The sequence below is a fragment of the Homarus americanus genome, unplaced genomic scaffold, assembly GCF_018991925.1.
Source record: "Homarus americanus isolate GMGI-L3 unplaced genomic scaffold, GMGI_Hamer_2.0 scaffold6317, whole genome shotgun sequence".
Lineage (NCBI taxonomy): Eukaryota > Metazoa > Arthropoda > Malacostraca > Decapoda > Nephropidae > Homarus > Homarus americanus.
The window spans coordinates 4,140,591-4,154,942 of record NW_024730668.1 but is presented as its reverse complement, the minus strand read 5'-3'; the positions used below and the strand labels follow the sequence as shown (position 1 = coordinate 4,154,942).

At 43.7% G+C, this 14,352-nt stretch overlaps 1 protein-coding gene across 2 annotated transcripts in view; it reads right to left on the bottom strand.

Annotated features, from left to right (window-relative positions):
- The window catches only part of LOC121867198 (protein APCDD1-like), a 122,675-nt gene that overhangs the window by 10,274 nt on the left and 98,049 nt on the right, over positions 1-14,352 (bottom strand). For both annotated transcript variants that reach the window (XM_042367009.1, XM_042367008.1), the window contains exon 6: positions 11,716-12,012. In XM_042367009.1, the coding sequence (XP_042222943.1) occupies positions 11,716-12,012 (297 nt within the window). The remainder of the gene's footprint in view (positions 1-11,715; positions 12,013-14,352) is intronic.

The window sequence follows — 14,352 nt, the reverse complement described above, 5'->3', positions numbered from 1 at the left end:
CTGATATTTTACAGGGTAAAACTTTCCTTCTTCATGAAAGAGAGAACATAAATTATTTGGGACAACAGATAAACCGAAACAAGATGAATAATAATAACAATAATAACAATAATAACAATAATAATACAGTAATAATAATAATAATAATAATAATAATAATAGTAATAATAATAATAACAAAACGAGCAGTAGGGCAGTAATGTGGACAGTAGTCTGACCCTCGTGTACTGCCTGACACTTCCTCCCGCCCTGAAACTTTCTTCCGGTCACTGCCGGTGGTTATTAGAGGAGGAAGGACGTGGCATAGAAGAGGCGTGGTCTTGGGGGAAGGGGCGTATAGTGTAGCCTGGGGAGGAAGGGGAGAAGTGTAACAGAGGACGAGATGGTGAAGAGAGGAGACGCCATTTACCTCCCCACATTTCCATCAGGTGTTAAAGACCCTACCCCTCACCCCCACCCCCTCCCTCTACACAACCCCTCACCCCCTCCTTCTACACAACCCCACCCTACACAACTCACCACTGCAACCTCTACCACTCCCTGTCTCAAGTGGATTATGCCTCGCCATCTGTGTTTGTTTACCCTGAGCCAGACAACTGTTGCTACCTGTCAGTCACGAAGGAGGGGGCAGGGGAGGGGGTCGTCTTGTTGTCGAGTTCCTCCTTAAGCTTCCGACATTTCTACAACTACTGTGCTGAGGTTAGTCTGTCTTCGGGGACCAGCTGAGGATTTATCTACAGGTAGTCATTGGTCCTTGGAAACTTTGGGGGAAATGAGTGTAATTTGCTGGAGTTTTCGTTGCTGGTGGATGGTGTAAGAAAATAACAATAGTTTCCTGGAAAATATTCAACAGAATGAAATCTATAGAAAAGTTATTGAGAGCTTGTTGACACGGAGAAGAATGTCACAGATTTTGGGGAAAGAAATTAATGAAAAAATAACTTTGTCTTGAAGGAAATTTCTGAGGGAATTTTTCCTTTAATAGTAGCTAACCATCAGATAGTTAGTGGGTAGTTTAGGATATGAATCAAAGTTGAATAATAATAAAAAATTAAAAAGTTCCGACCAAAATTCTAAAGAAAAACATGAAACAAAAAATAATAAAAAAGAGACAAAAGATCCAACCTAAAATTCTAAAACAAAAATAAAAATACCAAATATACAAGACGGTAGAAATAAAATTAAGAATCAAGTCAAACAACAACAGTACCTCGGGAAAGACAAAAGAAATACTACGCTCTCTGCCGCATTTGACCTCTTGACCTCCAGCTGTGACCTTGACCTTTGACAAGAGATTAATCTGATCATAATCTTGAGAGAGAGAGAGAGAGAGAGAGAGAGAGAGAGAGAGAGAGAGAGAGAGAGAGAGAGAGAGAGAGAGAGAGAGAGAGAGAGAAACCATAAAAATATGAGGAAAAAAGAAAGACGAAAGACTGTAAATAGAACAAGGAGAAGAATACACAGAGGAAGAACAAGTTTTTAACGTGTTAGAAACATGAGATAACTCGTTAATGAGTGCGGGAAGTATCATTTTCTAGGCAGAGATGATACAACACTCGCCTCCTTACTCGATCGTCCCCGGGTTCGAGTCCTATACAGCCGGCTATTTAGAGGAGCACCCCAAAGTCGACCCAGCTGCAGAATGGGTAGCTGACTCACGTGTATGAGCTTGAAAATATATAGCGAAAAAAAGGAAAATATTTAGGTAAAATATATAAGCATGGGAGGAAATATAAATAATATGGGGAAGGGAAGGAGGAAAGAGGGGAGAGGGAAGAAGGAGGAGGAGAGAGGAGGAGGAGGAGGAGGGAGGAGGAGGAGGAGGAGGAGAGGAGGAGGAGGAGGAGGAGGAGAAGGAAGGAGGAGGGAGGAGGAGGAGGAGAGGAGGAGGAGGAGGAGAAGGAGAAGGGAGGAGAGGAGGAGAGGAGGAGGAGGAGGAGGGGGAGGACGAGGAAGAAGGAGGAGGAGGAGGAGGCCCACATCAGAGGTAGGCAGCCCCAGGGTGCCTCAGACCACGCTGACGAACCTCACCTGGTGTGTGTGTGTGTGTGTGTGTGTGTGTGTAGGGGAGAGAGGAAGAGCAGGGCAGGGCAAGGAGGGTGCATGAATGGGGGTGTAAAAAGGAGTGTGGAGCGGGGCAAAACGGGTCGGGACAAGGAAGGAAAGGTACTACAAATGGGAGGTTGGGGGCGGGGGCGGGGCGGGGGCGGGGCGGGGCGGGGCGGGGCGGGGCGGCCTTATAGGTGTACACAGCAGGGGAGCCCGTCACCCTCGCGTCACAACTCGTCTTTATTCTTCTCAAAAGTTTAAGCCCAAAAACAACAACATTTTTACCCAAACGACAACAAATAAAATTATAGAAAATGATGATGATGATGATGATGATGATGATGATGATGTGGAGAGGATTATCACCATTATGACTTGTAATTACTACTATAAACATTACTAGCATCTTATCATTATTATTACTATTAGTTATTATAATCATTAATATAATAATAGCCGGTATTATTATGTGTATTACTACTATCATTATATTATTTAAAACAAAAATTATATCTCGTAATTTCTTAACTGTCGATGATGTAATAAACTCTTGGACAATTCAGTAGTTAAGCGCTTAATGACCACAGTTTTTAAAGCGCACAGTAATAACATCGTAACATCAACATTACCATTACATAAACATAAATACATAAACATACACCGCACATACATAAATATACACACCGCACATACATAAGTTACATTACGACTGGCCCTTTGAGAGAGAGAGAGAGAGAGAGAGAGAGAGATTACTACACCCCTTATTACAGCATCCCACATCTTAGGCTATAACATTCCTCTAATATTACCCCTTATACTTATACTTATTCCTTATACTTACCCTTACTTTGTTTATACGTTCATTACTATATACCTCTTGTCTTTATTACTAGTATTATTGACCATATACATCTCTCTCTCTCGATCACATCTCCCCACACACACACACACACACACACACACACACACACACACACACACACACTCTACTCACTATGCCACTTTACTCACTACATTAATCATTCTTCATATGACCGTCACTATACCACCATCACCAATAGCATCATCAACATCACCACCACTATCACCATCCCTACCACCATCCGCACCATCGTTCCATATCACCACCATCGCCCCACCAGCAACACCTTCACCACCATCTCTCCTCCACCACTATAAGCCTTCTCCATCACAACCACCTGTCGTATAGCCACCACACCCCCTCTTCCATTATCAATTCTTCTCCCACCTCCCACTCTCCTACTTCCCACTCTCCTCCCTCCCACTACCCACACTGTCCCTCCCTCTCACGACCCACTCTCCCTCTCTCCTTCCCTCCCTCTCACCCATTCCCTCCCTCTCATCCACTTCTCATGCACCCTCATTATCTACCACAACATAACTTACCTCACATCATCTTCTCATTTTCCTATTACTGTTAATTAAAAAGTACGAGATAAATCACCTACAACACACCACAAAAACATAAGCTCCATCAAGTTAAAATTAATGTACTTGAACTTTACAAAGAACCTACATCGATGATATCATTATGGCGTGACCTTTGACCTTATTGTGTTGGGTCTTGTACCGAGTGGACGTGTCGGGCATATAGGTTCTCTCGGCGTAGGGACTACAGCTTTACCGCTATATGAACTAGTCTGTGTCTCCTACTCCTCATCTGCACACCTTCCTGGACTTGTGGATGACAGCTAGATACCGTTTCTAATCTTTTCTTTTTCTTTCCTGTTTTCTGTAATTCAACATTCATTCCCTTCGTGTGAATTGCAAACTATTTTGTTTCTCGTTATAATCGCAAACTTACTTTTTGTAGTAAGAATCGCAAACTTTTTTTTGTCGTAAGACGCGCAAACTATCCCTTTTTTTATTGTATGAATTGCACACTAACCTCTTTGTTATTGTCGTATAAGAATAACAAATTACGTCACGTCCAGATATCGTCCACTGGCAAACGTGGAGGCACAAATATGTAATCTCGCTCAGTGTTTATTCCTTGCAGTATCTAACTTGCTGGGGGCAATTCAGCTGCACGGAGAGGAATGTAAAAAAAGAATCTATACTTTTATTTTTCTTACTATGGCGTGTGGCCTTGACCGTCCCCAAACTGCACTAGGCTAGGGAGGAAGGCAGCAGCAGGGAGGTAATGAACACACATATAAACAGTTCATAGATATACATAAAGAATAGAATGTATACTAGATCATCCTTCCAATAGCGTAGTCCCTCCCTTGTGTTTACCCGGGGAGATGGCTCTGACGTATCGTTCATCTGGGATCAAACACCCACGGAGTGATTTTTACCTCTCGCTGATTTCCGTATCGTACACAGTAGGTAAACTATCGTAATGACTTGATAATGTTATTGTAATGTTTATGAGTGAATTACCATCATTTCGAGTATTCAATTGGTGGGGATATTAGTATTTTTGTTCATAAAGTTATCGTAATGAAGTGTGAACATTATTAAATGCTAATATATTGCACCTAAATTTTTAAGATTTCGATGTAGACAAATCAGTAGATTTTTTAGATAGGGCAGATTAGCAGGTGTGGAGGGAAGGTGAGTCAGGTGTGGAGGGAAGGTGAGTCAGGTGTGAAGGAAAGGTGAGTCAGGTGTGGAGGAAAGGCGAGACAAGTTTGGGAGGGAAGATGAACCCAACCCAACTTAAATCTAACCCAACCTAATCTATCCTTGGTATATAACGAAGGTTCAGTAGAGCTGCATTACAAAATACGTCCATTGGTACAGTTCTTAAGAGGGTACAGGGGGTTACAGACAATGAATGAGGATAACTTTTATTTTTTGGCGTCAGACCATCAGCTGTGACTTGTGACCTTTGGCATGAATGTTTGAGTTTGGTGTTTTTTGTTCTCTACTCTTTGTGTTTTAATGTTCGTTTAGAGTCAAGTTTCTCCATGAGTCGTGTCCCGGATGAAGTGAAGTTTACAAACACACAGGGAGACGGCCAGACATTGTTCCTGCCACCGTTAAAACAGGTTGGCAGCCCTATCTACTTCTGCCATCGTTAAAAAAGTTTGGCAGCCCGATCCATTTCTGCCACCAACAAAAAGATGGTATCTCTGCTGTTGTAACAAGAAAAAATAGTACTGTGTGGGTAATAAAAACAGGTTAGTGGCCTTAAATGCTACTTCCATCAGTATAAGAAAATTGGTATGCTTAACTGCGGCCAACACCTGGCAGAACCCTCGACCACCAGAGGCAGATAATCAGGTACCAAAAAGTTGGTATGCCAGGCATGGAGGCATCATGGTGGCCCCCCGGGGAGGGACCTGGCGAGGCTGCTCCATGGCGGGCAGTGTGCTGGCGGGAACCATCCATCACCGCGTCAACTCGCCCCAGGACTCCGCGACTTACCCAGCCTCCTGCCGCGACGCCTGCAGTGCCGCAGCCACACACGCTACGCCCGCCCCGGGGGTATTTAACTTCTCTCTATAACCAAAACAAATATAGAAGGAAAGTCTCCGAGGTGTATTTAGCGCAAAGATGGCTAGACCGCTTAATGTACCGTTTCAACTTGTTACCAACATCACTGGGACTCAAGTGGGGGTCCCTGAGACAGAATACATCAAGATTATTATTTTTTTTTTTACGGTACATCATACTGTAGCGGGTATGCTGGCTCGTGGGGCCCGGGACGATCAGACACACAGTAAACGCCGTAGAAAGCAAGACAAGGGATGAGGAAATTGAAGATGTAAAAAGACCTCTAACTGGATCCCTTATGTTACGGCACAATAATGAAGGGGGAAAAGGCGTCGAAAATTGTATTGAAAACTGTACAGGAATTAATGTGTTTTCTTAATCTAATGTAAGAATCTTCTCAGTTATCGGGCGGTGTTCGGTACAGTACTTCCACCTCTATATCTTTCTGTTCTCTTAAGTTATTCAGTACCCATTAAGAACCACTCTCTCTCGTACACAGGACTTCTGCTGGTGTGTTCCTGACTGGGGTAACAAGCACGATCTGAGCCAGTGTATTCTGATGACCTCCCGCAGGACACACACACACACACACACACAAGGTTCTGGCAGTATCTACACCGGTGAATTTTTCCCTGTAAACAGAACCTGGCGAAGGGTGAATTTAGCTACACTTCACCTTCGTCAGTTTCACTTTGCCTGTTCTTGTCAGGTGTGTCTTCTGCAGTAGTGATCCGAGTCGTCCTAAACACTTGTGGGGAGAGTGAGATATTCCCCGGGTGAGAAAGAGGACGTGTTTCCCCAGACGTTTACGATCAGGCCACGTCACTCCGGAGTTCTTGTGGGCGACAACAAAACCCCCATGACCGTTGCCGACACTTCCTGGTGGTGTATGGTTCACGCATGCGCACTGGCTTAACTATGCCCAGTACCACAACAAACACCTGATAGAAATAATACAAAATCGTTTCTTAGTGATGTGTGAAAAAAAATAAAGGAAAATACCAAAATAAGAGTCAATTTAAGATATTTTCGTGGTCTCCTGGTAAGCGTTGAGGGTGACCGCAACACCCACTAAGCACGCTGTGGTGAGGAAGGACCAACCACAAAGCGGCCAGCCCACCCACCCACCCGCCCACCCAACACACATATACGTCTCTTTATGCCGCGGTAAAGTTTATGTCGAATATATTTCTTCAGTAATAAAAGATGACCAACTCTCCCACCTACACCGTCCACGAATATATATGTCCTATTACGGTCTTGTTAAGTTCATGTCAAATTCACTTTCACAATACAACAATTTTAGTCATTGGTATTGTAATTCTTTGAGATTATTTTTGTTAAAGAATTTCAGGTGTACATAGCAATTTAATATTTATTAGTTGGCCACAAATTCAATACTAATAAAAAGTTACAAATTTCAGAGAATCGATTGACCATTTTTTCCAAATATGACTCTTAATTCTTTCACTCCCCCACCCACCAACACACACACAATCACCCACCCACACCCGCAAAGCCACCCACCCACCTACACCCACACAAGAGAACACCCAAGAGGTATTTTCAGATCCACGTTGTGTACAAGACGACACCTCCACAAGACGTTAAGATGTTAAGTCTAAATTATGGCTAAAATCCCACAAGCTGTTACAGAGAAACTTTAAGCCCAACACCTCAAACTACAGGACCTATTACCTGTAACTTGGAGATCCAAATTATGGTTCCGTGTTACAGGATTATTGAAAGTACAGTATGTGAGGAGAGATAAGGAGCAGGCAGGCGTGTGTGTGTGTGTGTGTGTGTGTGTGTGTATGTGTGTGTGTGTGTGTGTGTGTGTGTGTGTGTGTGTGTGTGTATGTATATTTATATACCAGATGAGAAATACGTATATATATAGAACCAGATTGAACTTAGGATTTATTGAAGACAATCCTTCCATACAGTGGGTCGTTTCCTTTCCTTTAAGTGGCAGAGACAGTGACGGGTTCCCTACAGTCCTCTTGTTCACTTCCTCCCTCCCTCCCTCTCTTAGGACTGCCCTCCTCTACTAGGTTGCCCTCCTCTCCCTCCATATTTTTCAGGGCAACAGTAAGAAACAATTGACGGTTTAAATCCTCTCTCTCTCTCTCTCTCTCTCTCTTATTCCAATATTCTGTTTCCGTAAAGGTTATAGTTTCCCTCCCCTCCTTGCCTTCCTTATCCTTCCTCCCCTTATGGCTAGCCCTCCCTCCCTCCCTCCTCCCTCCCCTCCCTCCCTTCTAGGCACAACAAAGCAGAGTTCATCATACAAACTTAGACTGTAGTCCCTCCATCCAACACTAGCCCACCATCACCTGGCCCACCTCAGCATAGCCACCTCAGCATAAGCCCCATCATTACTCTACACCACCTACTCTTGGCCCCTCAAACCCACCGTACACCTGTGCCCCCGACACCCTCTACATACCCACATATATAGGTACTTTTTAACAGGTCAAGAAATAAATGTCCTCTCAGTCAGTCCTCATGTGAGGATTATAGTGAAGAAAATACAAACACACATACATTCATACTTTCATACATACATACATAGCACACACACACACACACACACACATATGAAATATAGAACTAAAATATCTCTCTCTCTCTCTCTCTCTCTCTCTCTCTCTCTCTCTCTCTCTCTCTCTCTCACCCACCAGGTTCCAGCGGTTGATCTTTGTGTGTCCGGCCCTCACAAAGACCTTTTTTGTCTGGTGTTCTGCCAAATAAATAAAGAGATTCAAACACCCATCATGACGGAAAGGAGACCCCGTGTGTGTTATGGAAGGGGATGGTTGATAGCGTCCCATGGGGTGCTTCCCTCCCTCACTCCCTCCCATCTACAGTATATAACTATTGGTGGTATTAAGGGTGAAGGGTGAGAGAGGACGTTTAGGTTCCAAGACGCACCATCCTCCCTCCCCTTCCCTTCCCTTCGTCCCTCCCTTTCCGTTCTTTCCTCCCTTTCCCTTCCTCCCTCCCTTTCCCTTCCTTCCTCCCTCCCTTTCCCTTACTTCCTCCCTTTCCCTTTCTCCCTCCATCCCTCCCTTTCTCCCTCCACCCCTTCCTTCCTCCCTCCCTTTCTCCCTCCACCCCTTCTTTCCTTCCTCCCTCCCCTTCCTTACCTCCCCTGACAGCAGTGAGTTGCCAGATGACACACATGACACAACAATTGACACACACACACACGACACAACAGTCACGTGTCACTCAAATGCTACAGACAGTATATACAAGGTGGGGTCCGATACAGGATGTCAGAATGAACACTGTGACTCCTGTTGTCTCGGTTGGGTTGTCAAATTCCTTCGTCCGTTGTGTCATATTGTCTAGCCCCAAAAAATTGTGCAGATACTTTTTTTTTTGTAGCGAGTTTACAAAAGTGACTTATATTAAACAGATCCAATGAATAGAACGAGATATTTCACAGATTATTTTTTACAGATATAATTAATGCTTAGAATCTTTAATAACAAATAATAATAATAATAATAATAATAATAATAATAATAATAATAATAATAATACCTGTAATAATGATGATGATGATGTTTAATAAGGTATAAAGCGTTCTGTTAATCTCAAGAGGTGGAAATGTTAATATCATCCTTGTTAACACCTGTCGTCAACATTTAACTCACACCTGTCGACTAATAACATCTGAGAAACAGGTGTTATCTCACACAGATTATGTTATGTTTATTATGAAAAGTTGACAAGTAATTGATCTTTTTGTTAATGTTGACCTAAATCTCAAACCGTGTCAAAAATTATCATTCGGTAATTACTAAACTTAATCTTCAAAATCAAAACGATAAAAAAAAATGAAGAAAATTAAGAAAAAAAATTGGTATAAGACTGAGTATTTTATTTTCCATCCATTCAACGTCGTTATATTTTATTTATGGGGATTTTATTCTTTATGTAAATCTGTCTCAGAGTCGTAAACACACACACACACAACGGAACTTTAAGCCTTATATTCCTCAACATCTGTACAATTCCCTCCCCAAAGGCTCAAAATATTTCTCTCTCTCTCTCTCTCACACTTCCCAGATCGACTTGAGTTTGCCGCGTCGGTCTACAGATTTATACTGATATAAATGTATGGACAGACGACCCGTATAAGGACAGGGACGCCCCACCACACGCCCCACGGGTCATAAATAGTCAGGAGTGTACATTACCAGGTGCTTAGACCAGGTCACTACCTGTTCACCTCCCCGGTAGCTGATGTGTCCATTCATCACTCACGTGGTCGGTGTGTGCGTGTGTGTGTACAAGAACCCAGACGCGCATACACACACATAAACACAGTTCCAATTATTCATCAAAACCCTTCAATGAATGAGATACCCAAGACGAACACACACACACACACACACACACAAGCTTCCCTATATGCATAATAACGACCAAAACAATCAGAAAATGTTAGGTGTTTATCCAGAATCATACACGTAAAAATCACACTAATTTCCGCTTCGTATTTTTTTTATTTGTTTTTTTTTTTCTGCTGGGAAATATAAAGCTAAACCAGTTATTATCATATCATTATTATTTCTTCATTCATACACGTCTCATCCTGGTATAGTACACGGTAGGGTGGTTGGGCATCAGGTACAGGTTAGCGATAGGTGGGATTAGGTGGTCCTCTGGTTATTAGTATTCATCAGCTAGTGGGTTAACTCCTCCTCCTCCTCCTCCTCCACTTTGGCTGGAGTACAGAGACTGAATGGCATCCAAAAAGTTACTAGTGCACAAGTAATGACTGACTGGTGTACAAGGAGTGACTGGTGTACAAGGAGTGACTGGGATACAAAGCTTGACTGGTATACAAGTAGAGAGAACTCAGTCGTTTACTCTGGCTAAGAATCAAACCGAGGACCCATCGTTTGTGAGGCGAACACACCCCCCACTGAGCCACTAATACATTGAATAGTATAGAAGAAAAAGAGTCTCAGACAACTTTGGTGAGTCTGACAACACAACAAAGCCTAGTGGTGAGAGTTGCAGGAGTCTACCTCAACCTATACCTCAGGTCGAAGAGGGTGAAGCGGCGCGACGCCCCCCGGAGAGCGACGTAGAGGGCTCGACCCCCCTTGGTGCCCCCCTGCTATTAGACACGTAGAGGTAACCCTTTCTCCTACTACCCCTTCCTCTCCTCTCCTTCTCCTCCTCTGCTCCTTCCCCTTTTATCCCTCCTTCTCCTTCCCCTACCCCCATTTTCCTTCTCTTCCTCTCCTTTTTCCCTTTTCCCCCCCTCCTTCTCCTCCTCTCCCGCCATGTCCAGCACCCTCTTGCATCCACCGCCATCACCGTAAAGAAGGGACTGACGACTTACCCATCGCTTACCTAGAGCAAAAATTCTGGCAATAACAAGTACGTTACTGGGGAAAAAATATCAATCAGTTCCCCAGCCACACGAGTAGAGCCACGGTGCCACATGAGCAAGGGAGGCACGGTAGGTGGTAACATTACACCTGGAGGTCACTGTACATACTCAACTTATTTAATACACCCATCAGAAAAATGCTCAAACACCATCCTAAATCACTACACTTCTTACGAGGGCAGTTGGGGGGTTTACAACAAGCACGGTTATGAGGGCAGACAGGTAGTTAGGGGTGGTAATGAGGGTAGACAGGTATACGGTAGTTAGGGGTCACATCTAACAACACTACACAGGCTGGCAACAAGATCAAGATTTTACCCCTGGGATAAAAACTCAGTTTATTCTAATTTGGTAAAATATATCAGAACAAGTGAAGAGACAAACATGAGGCTCTCACGACTCAGAGATGACGAGACGAGAGATACGACGACGGGAGAGGATGACAGACACATTCTTAAGAGAGGGAGCCAAGTGGTGGACTGAAACTAATAGGTGTAAGTGAAGAGACGTCATGGGTGGAGGATTAAGTAGGTCATGTCCTTACCTAACCTCTCGAGTATGTCAGAGACCTTTAAAAAACAAAAACAAAACAAGTCTACTGTGCAGGCTCTCTCTCTCTGTTCTCTGGTTTTCTCTCACTCGTGTAGATAGACTTAGAGCAGTACATCTGAAGAAACAAACCAAATAAAATCTATCCACGGCGCTACATTCACTCAGATAAGGACGTGAAGAACTTGTAGTATTAGCAGCCCCCCCATCAGGAGGAGGAATAAGATACTCACGTATTTGACGTTCAAGAGAGGTGGCTGGTAACCCGTAGGGCGGTAGAGGTCCTGCTTGGAGAAATCCGTGTGTATGTCACCCAAGAAGAGTTCCTTCCGGGCGCCCATCATGGAGGAGGAGGAAGAGCCGCCCTGGGTGCCCTTCTGCGAGTGCTTGGGGGCCGTGAGCTCCACCCTCACCAGCTGGAGTTCGTGCCAGGCGGCCCCTAGATTCCTGCCGCAGTCGTCGTCCTCCATCACCTCGTTATTGGTCTCCGTGTAGGCCAGGACCGTGTGAGGCTTGTGAGGCTTCCAGGGCTGAGGGCACAGAGGTGGTGTATAGTGATAGTGACAAGACGAGGCACAGGGAAGACATAAACAAGGATCTTAAAGGGATAAATAACGGATCACTTGAAGATTAGCTACCCCAGCTTAATTTACCTTAACATTAACCTAACCTAACTGGTGAATGAGAGAGAGAGAGGGAGAGAGATAACAGCTAATATTTAAATCCAAAACCCATGCAGCTAAACACGTGTACCATTCACTTAGGCAAAATATACATGAATCCTACAATCTTCGCCCACGACCAAAATAACACGATTAAGAGACAAAAAAAAGAAAGGCGTTTTAATTGATGTCTCTATATTGTCACGTTTTAATTGATGCCTCTATATCGTCACTAACTGATGCCTCTATATCGTCACGTTTTAATTGACGTCTCTATATCGTCACTAATTGAAGCCTCTATATCGTCACGTTTTAATTGATGCCTCTCTGTCGTCACTGTGTGGATCACCAAAACACACCTATACGAACACCTGCATTATAATGAGGTCACCTGTAAAATATGTAGATCATGTGAAGATTAGTCCCCCCCCCCTCCTAGCTTATTACCTCACCTGCAAACACCCTAACGCTAATTGGAGGAGGGGGGGTTAGGTTAGCATTGGGGTGTTTAATCAGCAGGTAAAATAGATTAGATTAAATTAGGCTAGGTTAGGTTAAGTTAGGTTACCGAGGAGGGGGGGGATTAATCAGCAGGTGAAATAAATGGGGGTGTCTAATTGTCATGTAATCATGAGAGAGAGAGAGAGAGAGACCATGCATTTGATAAATGTTCCTTATAAGCATTTTCTCTCTCGTCGATAGTGCTTTGTTTTTCCCATGAGGGAGAGAGAAAGAGTTTAGTATCAGCCTTTCCCGACGCTCTAGACTACCGTCGTGTTGCATCTTGAGTCATGGAGGTGAAGCTAAAATTCCTACATAGTGGTAAAGACAAGAAAAAAAATCCACGTGCGAACCTTTGAGAATCAGAACAGGTTAGTATCGGTTTTAAGGTTCTAATTTACGTCTGAATTTGATCGATCGTATAATTTTCTTAAGTAATTCACGCACCACTAAAAAGAGGAGTTGACGGATATACGGTTTTTCATCTCAAGAAAATCGTGTGTGAGGGAGAGAGGCAGACTGACCCAGGCAACATACCAGGGATGTAAAAATACACACAAAAACAGTACTCGGTAACCTCAGTCATCAATCATGCGAATGCCAATTAGTGAAATATTCTTGAAATGTTGAGAGGCAGCGTTGGTCACAGGCTATGACGGACCCTTCTGGTGAATGTTAATGATGGATGAGAGAGAGAGAGAGAGAGAGTCAGTTAACAGTCACTGACACACTGCACGCGTCCCCACCTCATTCACTCCCACAACCATTTCACTAGACCTCAGAAACTGTCATCCTGCCAGTACCAACAGTGTGTGGCAGGTGTCACAAGGTGTGTCTGCGTACAGTGGGTATATTTATGTAAGACTAGCAGAACAAATCCCTTATCTGTAAACTCTACGTGACCTTTCACTCGGACAAAATCAACACAGCAGCAGAACATTGAAAAATCGCTAAATCAGTCTGTGGTTTAGTGTAGTAGCCTAACATGCTCTGGTTCCTGCCCGTGGGAGACCCTAGTCCACCCAGCTGTAAATGGTCACCTAACTATATAGCCGGGGAAGTGAAGGCGGTCCAGCAAGGTGCCAGTTAAATTACCTCCTTGGGTACAGGAAGCTTAGTAGTCAAGTTTCCGTACTGCCGGACTAACATCACCCAGCCACCCCTTTAATAAACTGCCCAGGTCCATAAATCTGTTTGTAGAGACAACCATGGGTTTATCTGGGGCCAAATCTAATCACGAGTGTTGATGTTGTGGTATGTGGCCAGCGACCTTCTCATACCTGGGTGATGGCCTGTAATAATACACGTCCTGTAACAACCTGCACACACCTGCTATACTTCAAGATGATAAAGGCAAATATGAAGGCACGACACCCAACTTATTTTGTTGAAGAAAAAAGACAAGGACAAACGGGTACAGTACCCGTATAGAACAAGAACACAATGACACTGTTTCGTACGGGTAACAATTATGTCTTATACAAGTTGATGAGTTATTTTATCAGCTCATAAGTGATAAGACACTGTTATGGACCCCTGTGTGTGTGTGTGTGTGTGTGTGTGTGTGTGTGTGTGTGTGTGTGTGTGTGTGTAAAAATAAGTCATGCTAACTCTGAACTCCTAAAGTGACCCTTAAACAGGTACAAAACTTCAGATGGTTTAAGGATCTCTCTCTTTCTCTTACACACAGAGGTTCCACAAATAGTA